The sequence below is a fragment of the Syzygium oleosum genome, unplaced genomic scaffold, assembly GCF_021117445.2.
Source record: "Syzygium oleosum isolate NSW1041296 unplaced genomic scaffold, Sole_v2.1 Sole_v2.61, whole genome shotgun sequence".
In the NCBI taxonomy this organism is placed as follows: Eukaryota; Viridiplantae; Streptophyta; class Magnoliopsida; order Myrtales; family Myrtaceae; genus Syzygium; species Syzygium oleosum.
Genome location: NW_026607545.1, coordinates 371,847 through 381,381, shown reverse-complemented (window position 1 = coordinate 381,381; position 9,535 = coordinate 371,847). Strand labels below are relative to the sequence as shown.

Genomic DNA, 9,535 nt, shown 5'->3' with positions numbered 1-9,535 from the left:
TCGGATTTCGAAGTCTCTAACGTTTGGCTCCTTATGCTTAATCAATAACTTGGAAGCTCAGTTCTTCACGCCTCGTCAATACCAAACCTTCACCTGTCATGATTGTTTCTGGAGCTTACGGTAAGTTTAACTTCAGCTCAATTTCAGCTTCAACAGTAAATTCTACGGATGCGAGTAGAGGATGAACACGTTTCGGCGTTCTTGAAGTCTCATGTAGCCTGCTGGACAGCAGAAGAACAATCTTGCAGAAAACTTACTACAAAACTATTCGTTTCTATGAAATTCGACGAAGTAAAAACAACCGTATACTTCCTATCTCTAGAGCACATGTATCGCATTTGATGCTTCAGGTCAGGCAAAATATTTCCCAGGCAGTGGGCGATTCAGCAAATTACACCTAACAACCAAATATAGATTCACCCAAAAGAAAAAAAATAAAAATAATGAAAAAATATGCACCCTTTGTCAACTCTGCTCGAAATTCGTTCGAGGCATGCTTCTCTGTGTGCACCCAGGAATAATCAAACTTTTTACATGCAATGATCGGACGTTTGGTGATGTTTTATATATTGAACTCCTCCTTCATAGCATGGTTCAATTTTGATCAGTATGCTTTCCTCTGATCTCTGTCTCTGCTATCCTTGCCTCGTGCTTTCTCTTACTCCGAGAACTCCGCTTTGATCTGGATGATCGAGTTTTTGTCGGACGCTTCACCACTTGGTTATCTTGGATGTTCAATGCTTTCTCAGTGGACGGAAGCTCCGGAGGAGCATCGGGCCATGGTGTGCGTTTTGATGGGACAGTGATCTCCAAAGGAGGGTCAATTACCCATCTGCGAAAAGAAAGCTAATAAGTAAATTTTAGGGGCAATATTGTGAGTAAAGATAGTCCGGAAGCCCAACAACACAAGCATATAAATAATGGAACTCTTTGCCATGTTAGAAGTACATTATCTGCCAAGTCATGAAACTACACGATACAATAGTCTGCATAACATATAGGGTTGCACATGCTCATATCAGACAGTGAGGATTCTAGACTAATGGTCGATAGACAAGCACAGCCCTGAAGATAGAGTATATTTATTTTCTAACGTGTTTTTAAGCTTTCTGATGTGGTTCGAACAAAATACTTTTTGAGCCACTCTAACATCATCACCAGAAGCAGTTGAGTTCAGTGAATTTCAGAGAGCGTAAACAAATCAAGTCCGTGAATTTTTGGAGCGAGCCTTTTACCGCTAAGCTAACAGGAAAGACATCATTTTCAGAAGGCAAAAGGGACATTTCAGACGATTAGACAGAGGCCAAATATAAGGCAAGTAAAGCTATCTCCACGAAAATAGATATAGTTCAAGACTAATACACAAGCTACAGATCATGAATTCAAGATGGCATCCACATGAGAAAACTGTACTATTCAAAACTCAGCTAATTACCAACAAGAAGTAAATTGAGATAATCCCATTATTTCCGGCTGCAAAGTTGACAGTTAATTTTTACTTTCAAGGAAATGTCAAGCAAGATGCCACGAAAGCCGTCTGAGCTCAACAAGCAACCCAACTCTGCCATCTTAGGATCAAACAAACTATAACGAACTATTGATATTGATAATGAGAGTTGACTTCACTCAGATCAGATAGAATAGTTAACAAATTGGTTCATACAAGATTGAAAATCACATGAGAAGGCTATTATTATCATTTAGAATCATCTAATAGCACATTTTTATCTTATCAAATTGTTCCTCACTTCTCTTCCCTTCTAGCTGGGCTGGGATCCAGTCAGTGCACTTCTTTGCCATAATATTTCTTTTGGCTACGTAGTTGTAATCATAATTTACCGGTAAGCTACAAATTCCCAGTTTCCTTTTATCCTCTCAACAGATTGTCTTTCCTCTTTGGGGTCTGACATCAAAGAGCTTCATGGTACAAACCAGCATCATTTATGCTTTTCAAGCAATAGAATCGTTTTTGGTCCTGAGCAGAGGTTTTCTGAGGAAAGGGCTATTACAGATCCTTTCATGTCACCCGTAGCTTTTTCCATTGAACACTAGACAGGATATTTTTTTCCATCGGCTTTAGCCTTTTCTTTTTCAACCTAAGAGGGTTCCCAAATCAGGTGACTTTCAACAATTCCTTTTAGTCTCACGTTACTCAACTGCTTCCACGGATCCTTGGCACAAAACTACAAAGCTGGGAAACCCCATTATAAGTATAACTGCAATTGGCTTTTGTACAGTACTTGCAGCTTCAGGTTTAGTGCAAGATATACTAAGATTCATGTCATCAACTGCTTCTCCTACTGCTAAACTAAGATTCTCCTAGACATTTCTCATCATCATCTCTAACTACAGATCAGACCTAGGACCTGAATAGGATGGGGATATCAAATTGAATCTCTGTGTTGTGAAGGGTGATCCCAAAAATCAGTCAATTAGAATCACATGTTCCATAATTTCAGCAATCATTTCATAACCAATTATCCCACATATCACTTGAAAGTCGCATTTAAATCCATATCCCTAAAAGGAAATACGGAGCTATAGTGTTTAATGATACACTCTGCATTTGAATTTCCATTAGCCAGACTAGCTGTCTTACTTCAATTTTGACATGCAGAAAGAATGTCAATTACTTAAGGAATGAAAATTTCCCATCCACATCAGTCATATAATTATCTAATTGTAGAGTGCATCATGGAATCAACCTATTTTTTGGGGTCTTTCATATCTGACACAGGTATACATGCCATCTGATACAAGAGACTCAGCAAATTACAAGCATGTCCTTCAAAGCCTGATTATTGGGATCCTAGCATCCTGTAATCTAGAAATCAGAAACCACAGAATTTGACAATCATAACTCCCTGGGGTTTTCATAAAATGTATATCGTAAGAGATACATTTGAGAGCGATACAATCAGTTTAATTACCAATCCTACAACGCACATGAACATGTTGAACGGCCCCCTCAACTCTCTCTCTCTCTCGTTTTAATAGCAAATATCAACAGAACTTGAATCATAAAACCTCCCATCCTGATGAAAACCTAGATTCTTACTTTAACAGTTCCAAATCCATACACTTTATTACTGGCAAAAAGAGAGTTGCTTCAAAATTTATTTTGAAAGTCGATTACTGGGCCTATTAATTTTAACATATATAAAAAATGAAGATACGCATCCATTACAAAAAATCTCCTTTACCTCTCCAGCTTTACATTTAGAGATGCCAATTATGCAATATCAAATGCAAAAAGTGAAGCCAAAACCTAGTTAGTGACTTCAGTATATAAGGATAATCCTAGTTCCATGGCTTGTAAAGTTGGCGTAGGTCACAAATACTCTCATTTATCCCCTTCTGTCTTCTAAAGTACTCTTATAACAAAAGATATATGCATTTCTAATATCTATATGAACAGTACAGATTAAGAGATATCTGAAGTTAGATTTTGTTCTCCAAGTTCCAACTATGTCTAAAAAAATTCTTTAAATGTTCTCAGCTAGATTATAATGATTGATTGCTCAAAGCAATTAATACTATCCAGACAAAACCACTTATTGTATCTCTTTTCAAGTTCAAGCAAGCAATAATTATCTTATTCCTATCTCATCGTCTGGCTTTTATGCTATTAAACAGTCTTTAAATGCTTTCTATTTCTATAGCTTTCAAGTAATGTTGTATGTGGTCTGCCCCGCTGCTAAATCTATTCAATTTCAATGGACATACTAGTAAGTTTTTGTTTGTTTTTTTTTTATTTTGTTTCTCCACTAGGCCACTGGTTGTGAAGACTAATCAAGAAAAGAGAGCACAAATATATCAATCTTATGTGCCTTACAAGCTTCCAATGTGGGCATAAAGAAACTTAAGGTAGTCCACAAACTCCAAGGCATGAACTAAAATTCCACCAATGCCCTTGAGTATTAAAATAAATTGCTCTGTTTGTTGTTAAAATTCCACCGGATCTATATAACATGATAGTTGAAGGTCAAACCCCTAAATTGTGGCAAACATTAAACTACCTAACAGGTCCTCTTAGCGCACAGCATGCAATCTCACAGTCACTAGTGTTGATAATAACTTTTACTAGAGGATGTTATCTGGATTATACAAGGACTAATGTTAGCAGATTGAAATAGAAAGATGTTTTCCATACAAAATAAGAAAGAGAGTCCAACTCGGTATAATATATTTTACGTCTGAGTTGGCTTGCAACTGAAATGGGTAACTTGATGAACACAATTTTCCCCCAACCCAAATACAAGTACAATAAATAAATGAAACACTAGATGAACACAATCATCATTTACAACACACAATTGTGTTTATCTCATCTTTTGAATTCCTCAGAAACAGCCAGCACATATTTTTTACATCCATTGGCCCTTGACTCATTAGCATGTGTCGTGCACATAACTTTCAAGGAATACGAGGCAATTTCTCGCTAGTTTTTAGCATGAGAACCTTTTTAGGCCTCTACTCGAATTAAAAGGCACTATAGATAGAAAATTTGAAATCACCGCCAATTACCCTAAAGTTTAGTTTAATCTATCTATATAATCAATTAAAATTCATAAGGGGTATTTATATGAAAAATTAAGAACAACTGACCATGTAGACGGTAGTTAGGAAAAGCAGCAAAATCCCATAGCAACTTGAAATTGCCACTAGTGGTTCATTATCACCGCTAATTGTACATTTTTATAATTTAAAGTAACTAATTAAGATTAAAATCAGGATGATACAATAGCAGATTGGAACTACATTGATGAAACTTCGAGGTGCCGAGAGAGAGAGAGAGAGAAATATGGCTCATTATTTTGGGAGCTGCAAATAGATCCGTAGTGTGAGCGACAACCAAGTGATTGAACACAATTGTACATGTTAGAATTACCCTTATTCTGCTCTTCAAACGATCCTTATCCTGATGGTATCAATTTCAAGTCTCCCAGAAGATTATCCCTTAGAATTTTCCCTTTTCTCTTGATTTTCATTTGAAGTAAATAGTTTTAAATTTTCCATATTAATCTGATAAAATTTACGTTTAGCATTTCAAACATTAGACTCGTAAATATAAGTTAAAAATGGAGGTAATTTTGCCTTGTGTTCTATATTTAATCCATTATTCATGACAACTGAGGGCAAAGAGAGCATTTCAGTAAATCAAGGATGATTTGCACCTTACACCTAAAAATCACATGCTCAGCACATGCTAACGGAAACAATTGACAATGGCTAATGGCTGTATTATAGTACAAGTTCGGAAGGTAAAATATCCCTTTTGCAAAATTGCAGGTTTATCATGTACCGATTACAAAGTTGAAGGGGATAAATCTTTCCCTAAGAACTCTGACAAATTCACATCACACAGGTAAATAGCTTCCAAATTTCAAAGAACATGAAATGTGATTTGACCCTTTGGAGTATCCCCCTTTTTCCCCATTATGAATCCCAACCATGAACCAGCTTTTGACATGGCAACCCTTCAAATATACTTAGTCGATAAAAACATATCAACTCTGCCACTAGTATAAGAAGAATTCCAAGGCTATATAGTTTAAACCAGGCTAAGACTAACATTACTTAGCCTTACTAGAATGAACTATAATATCCCCAAGAAAAATCCAAATGAGCAGTCTGCTGCTACAACATCTGATGAAATCTCTAGTATGTCAAAAAAGACTCGAGTTCACACTATCACAAAGTACTCTCAAAGTGAGTTTTTTAACGGAAATATCTCCATAGACAGAAGCAAAATCTTTTACCATGGTACAGAAATCCAAACAGGATTGGTTCTAAGATCAACAAGAAGAAGGATAGCATAGCACATGTTTTGCCAAAATTTCTCCACCCGTTCAACCTTTGTCCCCATATACTGTATGAACCAAATTACTTAGCAGATGACTTAAAAAACATTATGTTCCTCAACATAATGTCATGTTAAGAATCCAAACACCAAAGCCAATGACGACGGACAAATATCTAGAGGTTTAAGTACAGCACACAACGGAGACAAGCTTAAAGAGTGTTCATGAAACTGCACTGCTTCAAGGCTCAACTGGAAGAGAATTGTAAATTTCTACTATTTTCAAGTAAGAAGTCAGAACACGAGATAACTGCGCAATTATAGGATTTCTCTAACGTCAATGCATATTTTTGAAGTACTAAGGTTCAAGGAAAACTGACCCAGGAGGAAATCTGCTGTCGGAACGAGCTTCGACGCGAAGCCACCAGAGCATGACTTGGCGGCCACAGCTTCCGAGAGGTTCCACGACAGAAGGGTCTTTCACCAGGGATAGGGGACTCTCGACATCATCAAGCCCGTCGAGCGAATCCAGATCATTCACCCACTCCGGTTTATCCTCCGCATCCTTCCAAATCAGCCTAGAGTTCAGCACGAATCCCGCCCACTCCAACTTCCTCGGCAACACCGTAGCTCGATCGTCTATGTAAATCGCAGCCTTCCCCTCGTAAGGCAGCGTATTGAAGGTGTGCCAGCCAACCAGCTTATTAGACGAGTTACAGGCCGGACCCTGCACAGGCACCAGCCGATTTTCCTCTTCGGCCACTTGCTGAACCGTCAACGACTCAGATTCATCTGTTGTCGTGCTCGAGTGAGCCAGAATGCCTATCGAAAGAGCACCGATCCATTTCACATTCTGGATCTCATCGAAGAGTTCCATGCTGTGCATATTGCTATCGTCCGCAAACACCACGATTCCATCCAGCTTCTCCTCTCGCACAATTCTGCTCCAACGACAGAACCAAGTTCCATTCAGACGCCACGAGCAATATGAACTAGGTCTACTTTATGCTCCTAAAAGCAAGGCAGATCAACACACACGATAATGTTCATCAAAAGGAAAGCAACAAGTTGAGATTCACAGCCTTGCACTTTCGTTAACCGTTTTGCTTCAAGAAACTCCCACTTTTTTCGTTCTTACAGTACGTTTTGTTTCAGATAATGATCGATTCTCGATCTGGCGAGTCCCTTCTGGTCAAACTTCAACAAGAGAAACGGCAAAAAGGGTACTTTTTTTCCGCTACCACTTTCTCAGAATTCTTTCACCAGACTAACTAGAAACTAACATTGACTTTAGCAAAATGAGCACACAGAGATCGCGCAATTCGATTACCTCAAAGCGTGAAGCCGCATTTTCGCCTCCAACTTGTGCCGATCCGCCCAGGTGGTCGGCATCCCCTGGTCGAACCCGACGTGGATAGTCCTCAGCCCGGACTTGGCGAGGATGGACGCGGTCTCGTTGCTCGCCCCGCCGGCCTCCACCACAACCCACACCAAATCGTACGGCACGAGCATGAGCGAGTGCATCACGCCGGTCATGTGGAGCGTCTGGAAGGTCCTGACGTAGGTGGGCGTGACGGCGATGACCGTCCTCGGGCTCTTCACTCCGAACAGGGCTCGCTGCTCCCTCTGCACCCGCTCGATGATCTCGTGCGCCTTCATGACCTCGACCGGGTTTGGGTGCGGCCACGGCCGGATCCGGATCCCATGCCGCCCGACCACAACCCGCGGCACCGTCTTGTTGACGAGCGGAACCCCGCCGGCGGCGACGGGGGAGGACCGAATCTCCAGATTCCCGGAGATCTCCGCCGCCTGCCGGAGCGGCGACGCGGTGAAGAGGAGGCCGGTGGTGGAGGTGCCGGTGGGGGCGGTGGAGGTGGTGGAGAAGACGAGGAAGAAGACGAGGCGGGAGAAGCGGAAGCCGAGGACGAGGCTGATGAGGCAGCAGAGGCCGTGGAGGAGCAGCCAGAACATGGCCGCGGGGGACTTCATGGCCCCGTCCGGCGAGGAGTCGGAGGGCGCCGACGGGCCCCGGAAGCTGTTGTTCCGCCTGTTCAGGTAGCTCTGCTGCAGCGCCGAGAGCTTCATTGCCGCAAGCTCTCCCGACCCCCTTCTCGGCTTTTGGCAGCAGGGTACACTGCAGCCTGCAGGTGGGTCTCTCTCTCTCTCTTTCAGAGACTGGAATGCGTGCGTGTGCGTCTCTCTCTCTCTCTCTCTCTCTCTCTCTCTCGCTCGCTCTTGTCTTGGTGAAAAAGGGTGTGAGTTGGGGGTTGTGGGAAAGGGTGGTGGTTGGGATGGGGGCGGTGGAGGTGGAGGTGGTGGTGGTGGTGGTGGCGAAGGTTGAGGGAGGAGGGTGTTGGTGGGTCAAGCGAGGATGTTTTCCAAAGGGCTTTCTTTGGTTTCAAGAATCAGTCGCCTTTGTCTCTCCCCCTTTTCTTTCTCTCCCTTCGATTCGACTTTCAGACAACACAGACAGGGAGAGAGAGAGAGAGAGAGTAGTATTATTATTACAGTGCCGATTTAGGACAAGCAGTTCTTTGGATCGGGCAAGATCAGAAGCAGGGCCGCTCTCCAAAAGTTCTTCCCTCTTTTTTTAACTTACCTTAATTTTCTTTTCACGTTGAGATTAGGCAGTACCCATAAATTTAATTGTTTTTTTCTTAAAAAATGAATGTAATTCATGTCGAGATTACAATATCTAGGGGTAAATTTCTTTCCATGATCTTCCATTAAAAATCACGCATTTATTGTTCTCATTAGTTTGATTGCGTAAGCTTTTTGCCCCCTCGAGAGAATTGATCAAGGCTTTGCCCAAAATCAAATGCCTCTTTCCAAAACAATGTGCACGCTTCTTTTCACAAGTGAAGTCCCGCGATCCCACTCTTATCCAAGAAAAGAAAAAGTTCACAATCCCACTCTTGCTATTGATTAAAAAATTGGATTCCATGTTCTCGAGCTTCAAATTCGGATCATGTTTACGAAAGGGTCCGCTCGACGTCACCCAATCGAACCGCGGGTGAAAAAATTCATGGACACAAGTAAATATAAGCATAACGCAAGAAGAGCCCGAGGCGGACTCATGAACATTTGTGGACTCTTGACACGGTCAATGAGATATTATTTTAGTGCCCATTTTGACTTTAGTAACCATTGAAGCAAAGGATTAGAAGTTGATTGATGCACCTAATGACACCTAATTAGCAGAAAAGGGGAGGGTGAGTCACCAGTGGGCGATGCCGAGTTAGGTCAATGGTCAATCATTTGAGGTTGGGCCGTCCATCGCAACGACAAACATGCGCACAATTTGGTTTTCAAAGAGAGAATTCTTTTGTGGGTGTCGGTTTTGAGAGAAGAGGATGGGTTTGGAGATTTCTAGGACTGACCGACACTAAAAAAAAAAAACAAAATTTGGGGCATGATAGATCAAGGTGCGTTAGGAAACTTAGGAAGGAATGTTGATTAGTCAGTCATATGGTGCACTGTTGATTAGTCATATGATGCTAACCACCATCGAGGTCAGTAGTTGCCGCGAGGTTTCAAAAATAGGGGGAGAAGCAGGAAATGTACTCTTGGAATCTATCACAAATAATTGGACCTAATTCCCTAAAAAAAACCCCAACTTTAAGTTTAGTCTCAATTCTACCCGACCTTTAGTTTTTGTATCGGGAAAAATCTCAAAATTTAGGTCCGGGCCCAAATCTGCCGAAAACTTTTTTGTTTTTATTTCGGAGAAAC

At 41.3% G+C, this 9,535-nt stretch overlaps 1 protein-coding gene across 1 annotated transcript; it reads right to left on the bottom strand.

Moving 5' to 3' along the window:
* Nucleotides 1–222: 222 nt before the first annotated feature.
* LOC115692086 (beta-1,4-xylosyltransferase IRX14-like) lies at nt 223–8,285 on the bottom strand. Its single transcript, XM_030618841.2, has 3 exons — nt 7,134–8,285; nt 6,184–6,744; nt 223–832 (listed from the first exon to the last, which is right to left on the bottom strand). The coding sequence occupies exons 1-3, from the start codon at nt 7,886–7,888 to the stop codon at nt 595–597; spliced, it is 1,554 nt and encodes a 517-aa protein (XP_030474701.2). The 5' UTR covers nt 7,889–8,285; the 3' UTR covers nt 223–594.
* Nucleotides 8,286–9,535: the final 1,250 nt, after the last annotated feature.

What these genes read in the sequence shown, in the direction of transcription:
- LOC115692086 (XM_030618841.2), bottom strand. Translation starts at nt 7,888, where the DNA reads ATGAAGCTCTCGGCGCTGCAGCAGAGCTACCTGAACAGGCGGAACAAC. An exon ending in ATGCGGCTTCACGCTTTGAG is followed by an intron (nt 6,745 to 7,133) that starts GTAATCGAATTG and finishes TCGTTGGAGCAG; the next exon opens with AATTGTGCGAGAGGAGAAGC. An exon ending in GACAGCAGATTTCCTCCTGG is followed by an intron (nt 833 to 6,183) that starts GTCAGTTTTCCT and finishes TTCTTTTCGCAG; the next exon opens with ATGGGTAATTGACCCTCCTT.